At 39.8% G+C, this 17,386-nt stretch overlaps 1 protein-coding gene across 7 annotated transcripts in view; it reads right to left on the reverse strand.

Annotated features, from left to right (window-relative positions):
• Zbtb20 (zinc finger and BTB domain containing 20) overlaps positions 1 to 17,386 on the reverse strand; it is an 815,899-nt gene that overhangs the window by 23,350 nt on the left and 775,163 nt on the right. For all 7 annotated transcript variants that reach the window (XM_074073198.1, XM_074073194.1, XM_074073196.1 and 4 more), the window contains one exon: positions 9,458 to 11,062. In XM_074073198.1, the coding sequence (XP_073929299.1) occupies positions 9,458 to 11,062 (1,605 nt within the window). The remainder of the gene's footprint in view (positions 1 to 9,457; positions 11,063 to 17,386) is intronic.

The following is a 17,386-nucleotide window of genomic DNA, read 5'->3' on the forward strand; positions in this document are numbered from 1 at the left end:
TCAGGGCTGTCATTAAGGACTTCACTGTTCCCAATTAATATTATCAAACAAATGTAAGAAATAAGAGAATGATCTTGGATCACGGAGTTCTCTGGAATCTGTGGGAACTGAGAATACTGGTAACATAACTTGATTCTTTTGGGAAAGTCCCTACTTCTACTATTCTGTTTAGTGAATGCACCCATTACTGATATTAAGTCTGGAAAACATTTGTCAACATGGGAGTAAGTCATTCTGAAGAGCATCACTTTCAATTTTATCTGTGTTAGGCAGAAATTTTCCTAAAATGAAGCTTAAGAGTTAATAGGTTATTCTGTGTTGATTGTAGTGAGCTACAGATTGGGCTCACCAGGTGCAGAAGCTGAATAGGTGGTAGGCAACACAATGATTTCAGAGTCAAATGATCCTGTTCAAATCTAAGCACCAATACTATATGGCATTCTGACAAATCACCAAATGCCTCTGAGGTATACAGTTCTACTTACCTCATTGTGTTGGTGTTGACATAAAATACATATGAAATCACTTTGCAGACCACCAAGGGCGGTGTGGGAATACTTACATGGTATTCTTATTACAAGGCTACACCCTCTCCCCATTAAATGGTTCCATATGCTGTTTGAACTCTTAGGTCAATTTCTAAAACAGTTTTTCTGTCTCTTTCTTTCAGCCTGTTGGCAGAATCCCTTCCTTCTCTTCTGTTTACTGTTTTGGTTTGCCATTGGCTCAGAAACAAAATGATAAAGCTAATTAAAAATAGTAAGGTAAGTAAGAATAGTCGTCACCAAATGATGACATGAGATATTCTTCTGTAAGTAAAGTCCATGGGTCTGTGACATCTCTTTGGATAATCACTTCAAGACTTGTTTTGTTTGTACTATTGGTTCTTAACTTTTGCTGTCTGTCCTTGACAGGTGAGATGAACTATATTTAGGTGTGATCCACTTTTCTCATCTTATTACTGATTGCCAAGGGTAGGTAACTACCTCAGAGTAGAAAGTTACTTCTACACACTCTACCATGACCCAGCCTAAAACCCATAGCCTGGATCTCCCTAGGATAATATTCCAACATCTGAGCTATGCAGCAGGTCAAGGAACCTACTTCTTAAACTTAACTTCCACTTAAAGTATGCACCTTAACTGTGAATCTTTCTTTTTTTTTGTCATTATGAAACAGGAGGTTTGATGTATTGTGGAAATGATGGCAATAAAAACAATAATCATGTATCGTGTGTGAGGCTCAGTGTTAAATGCTTTATCCTCATGATCCATTTTGTGGATTTTCTCTCATCAGTTTTTGTTGGTGGTGGTGTGTTTTCATACATAAAAGGGTTTGTTTGGGAGCAAGTGAGGGGACAATTGATGCATAGGATCCCAGAGAAGAATTTCACTTTTATACTAAAATAGGAGAAATTAGGGAAGGCTTATTGCTAACAATCTTGGTTTGCTGAAGAGCATAGTGTTTATGTTGGTAAATTTTTTTCAAATGAGAGATTCCCTAAGAGAGACAGTCATGCATGTTATTTTTAGTTGAAACATTTCTGTCAGCTGTAAACACACTTGGAACTCAGCTGGTCTTTGCTATCCTTGTGCTTTCAGTACAATTTATAGTGGCTATGATAGGCTGGCCAACTATCTTTTAAAACATATCCACCTGTCACCTTTAATGGGAAGTGTGCTTAAGTTCCAGATGGTATTTTGGCTGCTGGAAAGTTGCAACTTTGTGTTAAAATGCTCTTGCTATTTGAAACTTTCACTTTCTGACTATGTGCTTTTCCTCTAGGCAAGGTCACTGATGAAAGCTTTTTACTTTCACACGCTTCTAATCCAACTATAAATTGATTTTTCACAGTTGTCATCTTTCCCTCCATACTATCTATATGTTTGTTGGTATGCGTGTAGTACCAGCTCTGCCATTAATTAATCGTGTGACCCTGAGCTTTTTAACCGTTTTCATCTCACTGGGTTTGTTTTGCCTTCTGTAATGAGGAGTTCAGCCCAACACTTGCCTTGCCCTCTGTGGATTTACTGGTCTTCTGCTTAGAGTGGTCCACAACCCCTAGAGAACTCCAGTCCTGGCCTTGTCAGCAAATGACCCGGAGGCGACTTGCTTAATCACTCAATGCATTAGCAGTCTCACATTTTAAATAGGACAAAGTATCCTGTTCCCTTCCCTGCCACAGAAAAATGTATGCTAGTTAATGAGGAAAAGAGTTTGCAAAGCACTTGGGAGCTCCTTAAAGGATGGTGCTCTCTATAATTACTCAGGACTGTGAGGGTGGGATGTAGACCCTTCAGAACTGTCTGACTAAATGCAGTATATGTTTGGATAAGCCAGGTGCCCACTTTTCCTTTCTAAATGTGTGGATTTGAAACAACATCACTTAGCAGAAATGTTAAAATTTTTCTATTATTTTCCTGCATATTACTTACAGCAATCCTCAAAGGGCTTTAGAAGCTGTGTATGAAATGGATGTGGACTGCTGATTATTGCTTTCCAAGTGAGTAATAAAAAGTGATGATAAATAAGTGGTAGTAGATAGATTTCCAGGAATGGCAAGTCTGATTTGTTAGGGAGGGACACAAGGTGCAAAGTGGATACTGAATTGTGACATGAACGCAGGCTAAAATGAGCCCCTTCACTTTAAAATGACTCATTTGGGGGCAGCAGTCAGATATGAATTCCATTTCCTTGGCTGAGTGACTTTGTCATGTTACTTAACCTCTCTAAGCCTCAGTTTCCTTATCTATAACTTGAGAATAGTGTAGAAAGTACCTGTCTTATGGGATTGTGTTGGAAATTAAAGAAATCAGGCTCTCAGTATAGAGTATGTGGTCATTTTAAGAAAAACTAAACTGCTCCATTAAGCACAGAACTAAAGATAAATGGAACCAAGTGAGAAATGACTATCAGTGTACAGGGAATTCTATTCAGAATTAAAAAACATTTCAAATGATCAATAAAGCAGGTGATTATACTGCAGCTATTTATTCAGAGTAAAGGGTAGAGTCTACTCTCAATCATAGACACTAATGAAAAGAAGTGGTATCACGAATAAAATGTTAGTCCATAGCATAGACAGAGGATTTCCTAGGAATCAGCAACGGAGCACTAGGGACAGAGAAACTGAACAGCAGGTGAAGAAATTGAGGAGAAAGGCCTTTACTGCCTTTCCAAAGGCAGGGGAGTGGTGAAACTTTGTTTTTCTCCATTTTTCAATGCTTGCTCTTCAACTTCTCATGGACCAGCTCTGACACTTACTCTACTATGACTGGCAAGTGGAAAAAAAAAAAAAAAAAGAGAAAGATATTGCTTAGTTAGTAGATGCAGAGGGTTCTGCCCAAAGTTCACAAAGTTCCAATGAAAGCCATCCAAATGGGTCAAAACACCTCACCTTTGAATAGTGGCTTTTGCATTGGGATCTGAGCAAGAACTCACTTATTCTATTGATTCTCATTCTATCTAAGTTTTTTCTGGGCAGAAAGGACAGCAAATGCTGTCACCTAGATGTTTTCAGAAGCACTGTTACTACCTGCGCCTCTCCCATTCTCTCTGCTTCTCACAGAAGTGCATCTTTTTTTTTTTTTTTTTTGGCAATACTGGGGTTTGTACTCAGGGCCTCACACTTGCTAGGCAGGTGATTTACCATTTGAGCAATACTCCCAGCCTCTCTGCCTCTCCATTTTCTGCTATACCACAATGCCCACCTATCTTTTTGGGTGAGCACAGGAAAGGGTGAAAAATTAGAATAGGCTATTGGTTAGGCAGCAGGCAGCAAGGAATTTAGAAGCAGAGGACAGCAGGAGTGTCTGGAAAAGTACAGGTCCTCTGAATAGGGAAAATCAAGACTGGACCAGAAAATGGGAAAAGTTCAGTACCAAAAAGGAACTGTAGGAACTTTCATTGCTTTTGGAGTTTACTCTCCACCCAGAGAAGTCTGGTTAAAGTAGGGCCCATACTCCTGAGATACAGTTGGTACGATCACCTGCCAGAGTTCCTAGTGACTGTCAAGGAGGGCTTGATTGCCTACTGGGGACACACTGCTTCATAAAACATCTGTACCTTCAGTGATAACTAAGACATTTTAATGGTAAGCAGAATTTTGACTATCTCAGGGAACTTCATCCACATTATTTGACCTCTTACAATATTATGAATGGGAGTAAATGTTAACATTACCAGAAAATGATATCTTTAATTAGAGTTGTATTAATATCCTAATGATCATCCAACAAATCATTAACGGTTGAACTAAGACACCAGCCTAACCTGATTATCTTGCCCTCCTCTTGTCCTCAGATTGTATTGCAAAATGTATGGCATCATTATACATACATAACATATATGTTCTTATATGGCTCTGGTCAGTTACTCAATTCTCAGAACAACCATGTAAGTACAATTAAGATCTGAAAAACTCAGGCTCAGGTTGAACCTAGAACTCATCTGAAGTCACTAAGTTAGAAAGCGGTAAAGTCAAGGCTTTAATTCTTTACTCCAAAAGAATTAATAGTCTAAACTCCAGATGAAGATGCTCACATTATCATCTTGGTGTCAACTATCCCTACCCCATTGCTAATATTGTTGTGCTACTATAATTACTGTGTCTACTTACACTGAATTCATGGCTGAAATAGCTTGAGCTTCTGAAAGTAATAAGCAAAATTATCTTATGTGCAGAGGATATAAACGAATGAAAGCTATTCACCAATGGGGTGGACTGTTGATTATATGATTGAGAAAAAGCCAAAACATGTGTCTTTTTGTTGGTGAGAAAACTAAGTGGGAATACAGGTATCTGTATAATATATTCTCAAGCTAATTTAAAAAAAAGAGAAATGAAGAAATATAAAGAAATCTAGAAATCTTGCTGAGAAAAGAATGTATTTATGTATAAGTTCCTTGAATTAAGTTCTCCTGGAAAGCAGGCCTACATTTTTGAACATTAATTTACATACTCACTCAACAAACATTTGCTAAGCAACTACATATGCTAGCCCATATTCATTATTCATTTATAGATATTTTTTTAAGCAAAAAGTCCTAAACTTAGATTTTAAAAGAAATTTCCACCTGTTGAGTTGTTTGCCTTCCATATCCGTGTTAACGCCAAGCTTATCCTTCTAACAGCCTCTGTTTCCCTTTTCCTTTCATTCCTTTATTTTGACCTCTGGTTTTTTTTTTTTTTTTTTTAAATCTTGGTGGGAGAAGGTATCGAAGAGCCCTGCCTTGTTCCGTGACAGGCTGGTTAATGCTATCTTTGTTTTTCTCCAATTCTCTTGCTTCCAAACATATCCTAAACTCTCAGTTTCCTTTCTGGCAACTCAGGAAGTTGTAGTTAAATGAACATGAAAAACTCCTAAAGGCAATGGAGTGCTACCATGGTTTGTTTGGCAGTGAATAAAGAGTGACTGGGTAAGAGAGTTTCTTTTACTCTTATAAAAATTGTTACAGAATGAAAAAAGAAAAGTTTTTGTTATGAAGTTCAAGAGTAACTCAGAACATCGCATGGCTTCAGCAATTGAATCCCATGGAAGGAAGGAAACATGTTCAGAGATGAGAGACAGAGAGAGCAAGCAAGTGGAGGGGGCTAAAGAAATGATCATAATTTAAAAAAAATTAAGTAATATTTTGCATTTCATGAAAGGCTCTCACATGCATCAGAACTCTACATCAACTCAAAAGGCAAAAAATACTATTTTCATGTTAAACCCTATAAAAATTGATGGTTGTGAAATCACATGACTTGTTTAAGGCCACATAGTCATTTAGAGGACCCAAATTCTCTCATTCCAGTATAATCATTTTCACTTATGGCCCACTCTTAAGTTTTAGTGTTATAATCATTGACAACTGTAAGCTGTTGAAGAGTGGGAGAGCAGGCGATAAAGAGTAAGCAATATGGGCCTTAATCTGATTAAGGCACTACATACATCGTGCTTTATACATACTGTACATACATATAGTGCTTATCTATCTATCTAATCTCTGAAATACCAAGGCAAAACTCTTTGAACAATCAATATACACTTAAAAAAAACAATGAAATATAGGAAGGTAAAACAGGTCCTGTCCAGGGATAGGTACCAGTGGGAGGGGGGAGGGTAGATAGAGAGGGTGAAGAAGGGCAAATATGGTGGATGTATTTTGTATTTGTGTATGAAAACAGAACAATGAAACTTGTTGAAATTATTGTAAGGGGGGGGGAGGAGGATGAGGAAGAATAATAAAGGGGGTGAATCTAATTAAGATATATTGTAAGCACATATGCAAATGTCATAATGTATCCTCCCCTGTACAACTATTATATGCTAATGCATGAAAAATAATAATCATTGTGCAATATGCTTCATAACTAGAACTTCCTTGGCTTTCTAGAACTCAGCTCCAAAGCTAAACCCATGAGTGACTTATTTTGTCTCAGACACTTCCTCTCATGAATTTGTGGATCATTAACATAGATCTACACACAATTTTAAATGGAATCCAGATCTCAGAACTGATTTTCTGCACTTGTTGAAAGCAAGTGCTATCTACCTTAAACCTTTGAGCTAATACAATGCAAAGTTAATTACTACGTGGGTCTGTTTCTTTGTGTACTAGTTATTTCTTTCCCTTTTGCCTCTATTAAGCTGCTTTTTTTTGGGTACTTTCTTGCACTCAGAATATGGGTAAGAAAATCAAGTTCATCTCAGCTCTTCTGAGTACCCCCAGTATTTTCTAGAATCTTTTCTTACCAAACATTTGAGTTTTTTTTCCATTGGACTCCCATAAAGTTAGAATGCTTGACTTTTAAAATGTTTTCCAAGAAAGTAGAGAAATCTTTAGAAATGTGGGCCAAGTGAATCTAGGTTCTGAATTACCACCACATGTTTAGGCTGTCTTGCCTTTTGAAAATCTAAGCCACTTGTTCCTAAACTTTGTTAGCTTAGCAACTCCTTTGGTTAGACAAACATCTTGAAATACAAATGAACAATCCAGATTGCCACTACCAAATAATTCTAGATTGAAAGGGTAGAGGGCTTTTTTTTTTAAAAGAAGGTGTCCAATTGTATATATAAAATGATTAATTGTTTCCGGATGTGGTCATATTATCTACACCAATGCAAACACTTTCATAATGTACTGAGAACTTCAAAAATTTACCAGCATTATGAACACCATACTTTTGAGCATAACTCAGATGTATAAAATGACTACTTGAAACCTCAAAAAAGTCTAAGTGTTCAAATCCATTGCTGGTTTTTCTCATGGGCAAATCTAGTTATTTGGGTTAACTATAGAATTCTTTGGTGACTCTACTGGAGAAATGTATTTATACATGAAAAAGAAAATTTTTGGTAGTACAATGAAAACTTTATGTAGCAAATTTAAAGCCTATTTTATTAGTTTTTTGGTTAAAACTGAGTCTTTTTATTAGTGTATATTAATTGTACAAAGGGATTCCATTGTGATATTTCCATGCATGCATATAATGTACTTTGTCAAATTCACTCCCTGTTTTATTTCCTATATCCTTTCTCCCTCTTTAAGAAAGGGTACATTTGAAACCTGAAAACATTCATCTGGATTGGACTAGAGACTAAATATGCTTCAAATTGAGAGCATTCTAGCTTTATCTTCATATTGCCTGAGGAATTATAAACAGTTTTTTTTTATTGTTGTGCTTCATGAGGGTACATTATGTTAAAGCCTATTTTAATACATGAGCTAATAGAATGTGTGGATTTTCTATCTGAAAAGTCTACTAGAAGAGATGCACTGAAGAGGAGAGTAGTTATGTTTATGGATCCAAGACTAGCAAAGTCAACTAAGAAAATATTTCCACAAATTAATCCTTAATTTGATGGCTTACAAAACAGCTGTTTACAGGAGGAAAGGACCTTAACTGTTTGAGAGTACTTTGCCTTATGCTGCTACATAAGTATAGATATTGCTATTTGATTAATTTTTCTTGATTGATCTCAGGTTATTATTGCATTCACATTTACCCTGGGTAAACATAGTGACTTAGCAGTTCTTAATTTTCTTTCTAAATTCAGCGGTGAGTCTCTATGTTTATTTGGAGGTAAGAAAACTGTAAACTAGTATAACTGATTTTCATAAAGGCACATACATTGATTTACATTGATGAACAGCAAAGAAGGCAAAGGTCATCTTACGTAATGTGATATTTCAGTTGTTCGTTTCCATGTTGGGTGTCTTTTCTGCATGTCTATTGCTTCCCTTCTCTTCTAATCCTCAATTTAAGTCTTTTATGCCCTGTCTCTTACATTCCTACTAGTCTGATCTGATAAGTAAGATTGCTTTGAGAAATTAATTTGCTTTCATGTATTGGAATTCAAGTATGTAATTTTTCCCTGACAATTATTTGTCATTTAATAGGTATATTGTGGAACCAGAGGTTTGCCAAGAGAGTGACTCTCATCAGATTATCAAATACGATGATCATCGAGTTAGGTGTTTTTAGGTAAAAGAGAGTCTGTGAAATCCTAATCATATAGGTGGTCACTTATATGAAGGCACCTCCATGGAGTTCTTACTTCTATGTGTGTCTTATTATGGAGGTAGAAAAAAGAATTGGCTGAGAGGTCAGGAGATCTCAGCTCTGGAATCATAAAATCCAGGAAAACATTAATGTTGCCCATCTTGATGACTGAATCTCCTCTGCCACATTCCTACAAAAGCATCATCCATTCTGTTCTTAAATACCCCTAATTACAGGAACCCAGTTCCTTTTGAGACAGTCTATCTATTTATCATAGAGTAGCGCTGATTGTTAACAACCTTATTCCTTTGCATAGTTGAAAAATTCTCTTTGGAGGTTTCAAGCACTGGTCCAGTTCAATTTTTTTGAAGTCAAACAGAATGAACTAGAACCTCCTAGCCATTTTAATAATGCGAATAATAGCTACTACTGATACAGCCTTATTATATGTAGGGGCTCTTCTAAGAACTTCATGTATATTAATTAGGGTAATCCTCAAAAGCAGCACTCTAAGGAAGGAGTATCACTAATGTTTTCATTTGATAGACAAGGACACTAAAGTACAGAAAAATTGTCATTTTTCCCAAGGTGACAAAGTTTGGTAGTGGCCAAGCCTAAATTCAACTCCAGGCAATATGGCTCCAGGGCTCAAGTTTCTTACTACTATTATATTTTGTTGCCTCTGAAACTCCAATATTTGAATACAGCCTATATGATGCCCTGGTTCTTCTCTTCTGTGGGCTGGATATCCCTTCTCCATAAAGGGTTTCTGTAATTTTTTCTTTTGGTGTCAGGGCACTTCATTCCTATGGGTCATAGCTGGGGCTTCTAGAAGAGGCTTGTGGTGGATTTTCTTTAAAACGTCAAAGATAACTCTGAACCTTCCCTTCCACCTGCTGTCCTGCCTTCCCTTCCCACAGTTCCTCAGCTCTCTGCTACCAGGCCTCCAGGGGAGCCTGCACTCACCTGTGTGTACGAACATGTGCTTGACGTAGTTCTGTTTGGCGGTGAAAGTCTTGTTGCAGAGAGTGCACTCATAAGGCTTTTTTTCGCCTTGCCCACTGGCTGTGCTGTGGCCTGCGGATGAGGCCAGGGGCTGTGGCGCTGGCAGCTGTGCAGTAAAGGTGGACAGGCCAGGCTGGGACACTGTCACAAACTGGGTCTGCTGGCCTGCCAGGGGCTGTGGCAGGCTGAAGAGGAAAGGTTTGGGGCCGCTGCCCGCAGGCTGGGTAGTGAAGAGGGCTGGCAGGTAGGTGTTGCCAGCTGTGCCAATGACCTGTGTGTTGCTGGTCAAGGTCAAAGGCATCCTCAGGTTGCTGGTGAGGGTTTCTGTCTGGCGTAAGTAGAGCTGGGTACTTGGCAATGGCTGCCCGATGGACGTGTTGACTGAAGGCTGTTGCAGGACACTCTTATCTGAGCTGTTGCTGACAGTGATGACTGTGTTGTCCATCTCTACCTCGTTGCTTCTCTCTGGAGAGGAGGCACCTGTTTCTAGCTGGTTTGGCTGAGAGCCCCCCTCAGCTGGGGCTTCTGTGGCCTGCTCAGGTTGGGTGGGTTCCGCCTGGCCATCTCGTGTTGCTCCTGCCCCAAACTGCTGTTCCACCGAGTCGGGTTCCGTGCCTATGGAGGAGCTGACTCCAGAGTCGAAGCTTTCGCCTTTGGGCTCGCTCTCAGTGCCTTCAGCCTGGTCGGTGTCTTCGGTGCACTCCTCGGATTCATTGCGCTCCAGGATCTGCACCCTTTGCTGTCCATAGTAGTCATAGTCGTCCTCCATCTCCTGCTTGATGTGGATGTTGCCCACCAGTGTCTGGATGCGCACTGGCCGGGGCTGCTTGCGGCAGTGTGTGGTCTCGGGGGTAGTGGACAGGTAGCGCTCCATCTGCTGCGAGCGCTCATGGATGCGTGTGATCCAGCTGGGGTCTTCCATGTGGTGGTCGCGGGGCAGGCCAAGTGCAGTCTCATGGTGGCTGACCACTGCACCGCTGTAGAAAGAACGCTCCCCACTGCCATTCTGCATGGAGCATGCGTAGAGCGCAGAGTAGATTCTGTCCACACTGTGTTGTGGGTGGCCCTGCAGGTAACCCGATTCCGTGTCGCTACTCTGACCTGACGTGCCGGACTCAGGTGTGCCCCTCGGCGTGTCCTGGCCTGAGTCCTGGATGCCTGGGAACACATCACCCACGTTCTGCGACACGATGCGCGTGCACTCATCTATGACTGTTTTGATCTGCAGGATGCTGGCGGCTGTGAGTATCTGAAGAGCTTCTGACTGCGAGACTCGCAGCACGCCGCTGTACATGAAGTCAATGAGCTTTTGCACCGACTGCACTGACACCACAGAAGGGATCTCGATGTCACTGTAGCCCAGCAGCAGCTTGTCCTGGAAGAAGGGACTGCCAGCTGCCAGCACGCAGCGGTGTGCGCGCAGCATGCTCCCGTGGATGCGCACCGTCACGTCACAGAAGTGGCCACGGTTGCGCTGCTCGTTGAGGGTCTCGAGCACGGAATTGCTGAAGTTGTGAAGGTTGATGCTGTGAATGCGCTCGGTCATCCCCTTGCAACTGATGTCACCTGCAGTACAGTGAGGCAGACACAAAACAGGGCATGGGTCAGATCTAGCTGAATGCATTCCTAATATCTTGGTCTCAGGTGAGTAATACTAGAAGCACTTTTGTTGCACATACAGACAGGGGTAGATGGACAGGATGAGCATACAAACCTAGGGGGAACAAGGCCTTGAGGTTTTCCTCCCTCCCCGTCTCAGTGCCCCACCTGTTTTGGATATGGCATACCTATCAATCCCCCAGAACTTTAGCTGAGGCAGTTAGCTGAAGTATAACCAGATGTGTCCTTTGCCTCCTATTCCTATGACTTCTGTAAGGAAAGGAAGATTTGTTCTCAGGGAGTGCTCTATCCCACTTTAGACAGGTCTAAGCCCAAGTCCTTTGGGAAAGTTTACATTTTCACTAATTTATCAAAGTTTCTTATTTTATTCATAAATAGCAACACTATTCATAGTTATGAGATAAAACCCTTTCCTCTTAGTTCATATGGAATATCACTATAACCCATATCATGGATGCATGGAAAATTCAACTCAGACTAAGGTGTCTAACCAAACAGCTGCCACCACGTTTCCCAGATGGTGTGTGGCTACAGAATGCAATCTCCTGGCTACCAGCTGTTTTCTGTATCTACTCATTCTTCTTATCTCTGACAACTTGCTCAAACACTTCCTAGAATGGTTATGTGGGAAACGGGTGATATTCTGAAGCTTAATGAAGAAGGATGTTGAAAAGGTCAGATCTGACTATGCTCACCTGGGAGACCAAACTACTAGGTGATCACATTTACAATTCAATCTGGCCAATTTTAGAGTGAAAGGGAACAATAATTAGACCAGGACCACAGAGGTAAACCAGGTGTGGGATACACATTTGTCCTAGGTAACAGAGCTCTGTGCCTTGCTAGAGGCAACTATTAAACAGCTCCCAGGAGGAAGGCAACAGTTAGTTATGTGGAGGCTGTGCTAGCCTGACCCATTGCCACTCCTGTATTTCAGAGTGTTCAGTCAAGATGTAACATTGGAAATATTGATCCACATTGAGAAAGAAAACAGGTGGCTATGGCACTAAGTCTTAGGGTTTTCCCATTTCTTCACCTCAGATGGCTCTCAAAAATCCCTCTTTCTGAACTATCTCTCCAATCAAATCCCCATATAGCTGACTGTTATCTTTCTTCTAGGAGCTGTTTAATAGTTCCAGCTGTCTTGCCTTTACAACTGAACTCTCAGGTTGATAGAGGCCAAGTAAGTGGGCTTTCAAAACAAAGTGGCCAAGTATTGGTTGTTGTCAGTGACCCAGATCCCTATGTCTTCTGAGGAGCAACCCCAGAGGTACTGGCCTGTATACAGGAGGAATGCCTACCTTTTAGGTTCTTTGTTCTCTGCCTTTGGATGAGGGATCTGCTTAGGCAAGTCTGAACTCTACTTCCTTTTTTACCTTGCTTTACTTGATCACTCTCATGCTGTTTGAGCTTAATAAATGCCTTCAAGCTCTGTGCTTTCATTCACTGATATGATTTGCATTAATTTATGTAAGAGAACGCCTTACAACCCCCGTCAAATCTAGTATGAGGCTGAAATATTGTATTAGGCTATAGCTTCCATTTTTCCACTTACATAAAACAAATTCTCTTTGCCAGATTGAAGAATCATGGCAAATCCCCTATAACTGTGTATTATGGCCCCAGAAGAAGGCAGCAGTAACTCTGGAAGAATGTTCAGGAACTCAGTCAACAGACCTAATTTCAGGTTTTTGCTGAGTTTCCTATGCATGTATACTATGAAAATAATGAGTTAACTTTTATTTGTTTTTAGAACTTACCATCTATAAGCACTGTCTTATCTACTTTATGGATATTATTTCTTTTAATTCCCGGAGCAACCATAGGGAGTAGGTAGTATATTATCCCCATTTTATAGATAAAGAAAATGAGGATAAAGAAATTAAGAAATATATTCAAGGCTACCATAGGCCATTGGTGGCATCTGAACCCAGGCAGTCTGACTCTATTGTTCACCCTCTTGACTGCTTCACTATGTCATGTGCTTTGCCCCTGGATGATGGCTGGCCCTTGGATCTACATGGGTTTTCCATAAAGCTATGTGAAAAGCTTTGTCCAGTACTTCCTGCAGCTACTTCTACACCTATCCATGATTCAGTCCAGGCTTCATGTTTCTAGGTCTTGAGGCTTCTAATGTAAAGAACATAACATACATACACACACACACATATGGAACAATGCAAGAAATAAAAAAACTTGTTCTGGCACTAGAATGTAGAATTTTCTATATATCATTTTACTATCACAAGGTCTCTCTTTACATAAGTAAAACAGTAGGCAGTAAAACTGGCTGTAAACAGATGGCAGTAAAATCATCTCTGAGTAGGATGGCCTTATTAAAATATTTTTTCTACAGATGAAAACATACTTTCAATACACACTTAACCATAGCATCAGTCATAATGGTAACACTGGAGATGTCATAGATGGCAGTTATCTTCTTTCATATAATTCTAGGTAACAGGTCTATCATAATAGTTAATATCCATGTAGCATTTTATAATGTACAAAACCCTTTCATATGTAATATCTTTTGTGTTTCTTGCAACAATCCTGTATGTTTTTAGGACAGTTTTTATTATTCCTATTTGATGTAAGAGGACGTTAAGGCTCTCAAAGTAACTACCTAACTTTTCCAAAGCTTTACAACATTAGCAAGTGGCAAGATTGGGATTAGAACTCATGCCTCTGAGTGTTCTTTTCACTGTGTACACTGGATCGCTGAAGAGTCAAAGTTGAATTGCCCAAAGATACAGACCTTCATTGTTTTTTTCTCAGTAGAAAAAAAACCAGTAAAGACACTGAAAGTTATAATAAAGATTGCTTTAGAGATGAGAAATGATGAACATCAGAAACTGTCATGTTATCACACACATCCATACACAAACACATACACAATTTCATGAGAAAAATTCAAATTACTTGTTTGATCAAATTGGATTACAGATTTAGTCAATCTAAACAATTAGGTAATTTGATAAATAGTCTGAGTTATGATTATTGCAATAATATCACTGACTTCATTAAAAACCACAGAGGCAAACATAAACCTTCACACATATACAACCTCACCTGGTAAGTCTGGTTGGATTTTTATAGACATAATTCTTAAACATCTCCCTGAGTATTCCAGCCCCATACTGCAATGAGTTAGCAGTGAAAGGCTGAATCGTTTTTTGCTGATGTGGTTGCAGATGCAATGGAGGAACTCTGCCTCTCCATTCAAGTGTGCCTCATGCCTCCAGCACACAATGCTGAGGCAATTCCTTTCCCAGGCTTTCTTTTATTTTTAACACTAATACAGTGGGAAAAAGTTTCTGCCACAACAAGGCAAAGTCCGGGCTTTTGTGAACATGTCCTTTTCATCCAATGGGCATTAATGTATAGATTCCAATGGAATAAATCTGAAATACTCTACTGTAGATTTGTCCCCCATTGAAAACAAATGTTGATTAGATGGTTATTCAAGAACTGTATAGGAAGGAATGGTGTGAAAATGCTAACTCTATTCTTTCCTAGATTGGCACTGAATAGGCATTTGGGCTATTCAAAAAAAAAAAAAAGAAAGAAAGAAAGAAGAAAGAAAAACCACACACACACGCACACACACACAATCAACCAACCAACTCTCTTAATTCTACAAAACCACACAACTTTACATAGATTTTGTGTATTTGGGGATGCCTCCCCACCCTAAAACAACCCAGAGTGGCATAAATATAGAATTCCTGGCAAAGTGGAGAAAGTGATAAAAATAAATTTCTCTGTGTTTAAAAAATAATAGCCTATGCTTGTTTCACCAGAGTAAAAACATAAGTCAGTCTGTGATGGCATTCACTTGGAACATGCAAAGAATTGTACTACTGACAGTGATGATGTATTTATTCTAAGTGACTATTCTATGAGAGAGCACAAATGGATGGGGCTGAAGCAGGGGTGAGTCCGGAAGGAAGGGAAAATCTGCCTGGAGAAATAGGTGGTGGAGGGCCTGGTTCTTTGTTTTGTAGGAACTATGCTCCTGCTTGTCCCCTAAACTGTAGGGGTCCAAGGATAAGACTTAGCATAAGAATAAAAAGCTGCCTGTGCATAAGAGAAAATGAACAAGAAAGGAAACAGCGGGTAACACAATCTCTTTTAATTAGGTGTGAAATCCAGTCTTTTCTCAGGCAGGAGAGCAAAAGGATATATAAAATGAGAGGAGTGCAAAGATAAGGTGCTACAAAAGGGGGATGGGAATGTGAAGTCTCTGTGACTTGGAAAGAAACACCAGCTCCCAAATTAAAACCAGTATGAATTTCGGTTGAGTCAACAGGTCTAAGTCAAATGGCAGGGCCGAAAAGCCCTTGGGCTTTCAATCTGGGGCGCCAGATTCAGAGGAGGTAAGTGGGTCAGCACATGCAATAGGGCTAGGGTGGTTAGGCCTCTATAACCCAGCCTCATATATCATGCCCTTTTCATTCTTGTATTTTGATTTCTTTAGAAATTGATTGCTGAGATTGATCTTTCATAGATTAGGAGATTAATGATGATTTTAAGATATTTCCTGTTGGTGCTGTTTGCCAAGTTGGTCATATTAGGAAAGAACTAGTCAACTCTGGAGAAAGCAGTTATACATTTTTGGTAACTCAGTCCCCTTATTCTCAAAATCTGTTAGGAGCAAGACCTCAGTTAGATTTACTTCACCTACGTGCCAAGTGGGCATTGCAGAGCCCCTGCACTAGAGGAGGGATATTGAATTCCAGCTCCCAGGTTCTACCAGCCAGAGAAAATGATCTGTACTTCCTGACCCTCTCTTTCTATTTCACGGATAACTTTTGCAACTTTTGGAGAGTGGCTGGGAGTAATAGGGACATCTCCTATACACGTGGAATGCTACAGGTAGATCAGAATCTATTTCTTCTACCCTGGTTCCCCACATCCTATGGGGAGGAGGGCTGTACAGTTTTCCTTACCTATTTTTAGGTAAAAAGAAGTATGCTTTGGGCCATCTTCTAATGAGAGTTGTTATGGTTTGGATATGAATTACCTCTCCTAAAGGCTCATGTGTTGAAGTGGTGAAGGCTTGTTTCCAAGTTGATGGATCCAATTATTGAGCGGCATCTGGGTCACGAGAACTGTGACCTAACTGATGAATTGATCCACTGAAGGATTCATAATTTGATGCCATTATTGGGAGGTGATGGAAACTTTCAGAGATGGGGCCAAGGGGGTGTGCCCTTTGAAGGGTATCTTGTCCCTGGCCCCTTCTTCCTCTTCTTCCTCCTCCTTCTCTTACTCTCTCTCTCTCTCTCTCTGTCTTCCCCTCCATGCCTTTCTTGTCCATCATGAGGTGAGCGACTTTACTCTGCCTCAATATAGCCCAGCAACAAAACAACAGAGCTGGCCGACCATGGACTAAAATCTCTAAAACCAAGAGCCAAATAAATCTTCCCTCTTTTAAGCTGTTTCTCTTAGGTATTTGTCACAGGGACAAAAATCCTGAGAAACACAAGGGTACTCCTCTATCTTTCATACTGTATAAACCCAGTATGTAGGGACCACCAGGAAAGTTGGGATATTTCTTATTGGTAACAACGCAACACTTTAATTTTCAGAGATTTGACTTTCAAATACATTTTCAGGAATGCACTACCTATGAAAGTTGGGGACTGCCTGAATGTGCTTTTGTAGACACTTCTTATTATTTTAGATGGAAAAAATATTCAAATTATTTACTTGCTTAAATTGCTTGTAGCATCATTCTACTTATGATCTTAATATTGTAGTTGGGTGAGTGTTTAATATCACTTGGATTTTCATTCGTTCATGGAACATTTCTATAGAGGTCTGAAATATTTTAAGATGTTTAATTTTATTTGTTGATTTTAGGGGGATAGCTACAGAAAGGACATGTCTATAATTTCATGAAGAAAAGGTCAGTGTCTCAAAAAGGTCTGTGTTCTGCCCAAATTCAGACCCACGGATTGGACTGAGATTCAAGTACCTCTGCTTAAGCCTCTCTTAACAACTCTTAGTAATCAAAACTCTGTAACTGTCACAGCCTTCATGAATATATCTGATGCACCGAATCGACTAAGCTGTATTTCCCATTTATGTGACATTCTTTGAGAAAGTGACAAAAGCTACTTTTCAGAAGAGAATGGTCAAGAACAACAAAAGATTGAAAAGAAAGAACAGTAGGTAATAAAGCTCTAATACTAGCTGAAATCTGGAAGAGGAGGACAAAGTCATATAGTTTCCAACTATCCAAGACAACTTTTATTTTGCAAA

This window comes from Castor canadensis, chromosome 5 (assembly GCF_047511655.1).
Source record: "Castor canadensis chromosome 5, mCasCan1.hap1v2, whole genome shotgun sequence".
Classification (NCBI taxonomy): domain Eukaryota; kingdom Metazoa; phylum Chordata; class Mammalia; order Rodentia; family Castoridae; genus Castor; species Castor canadensis.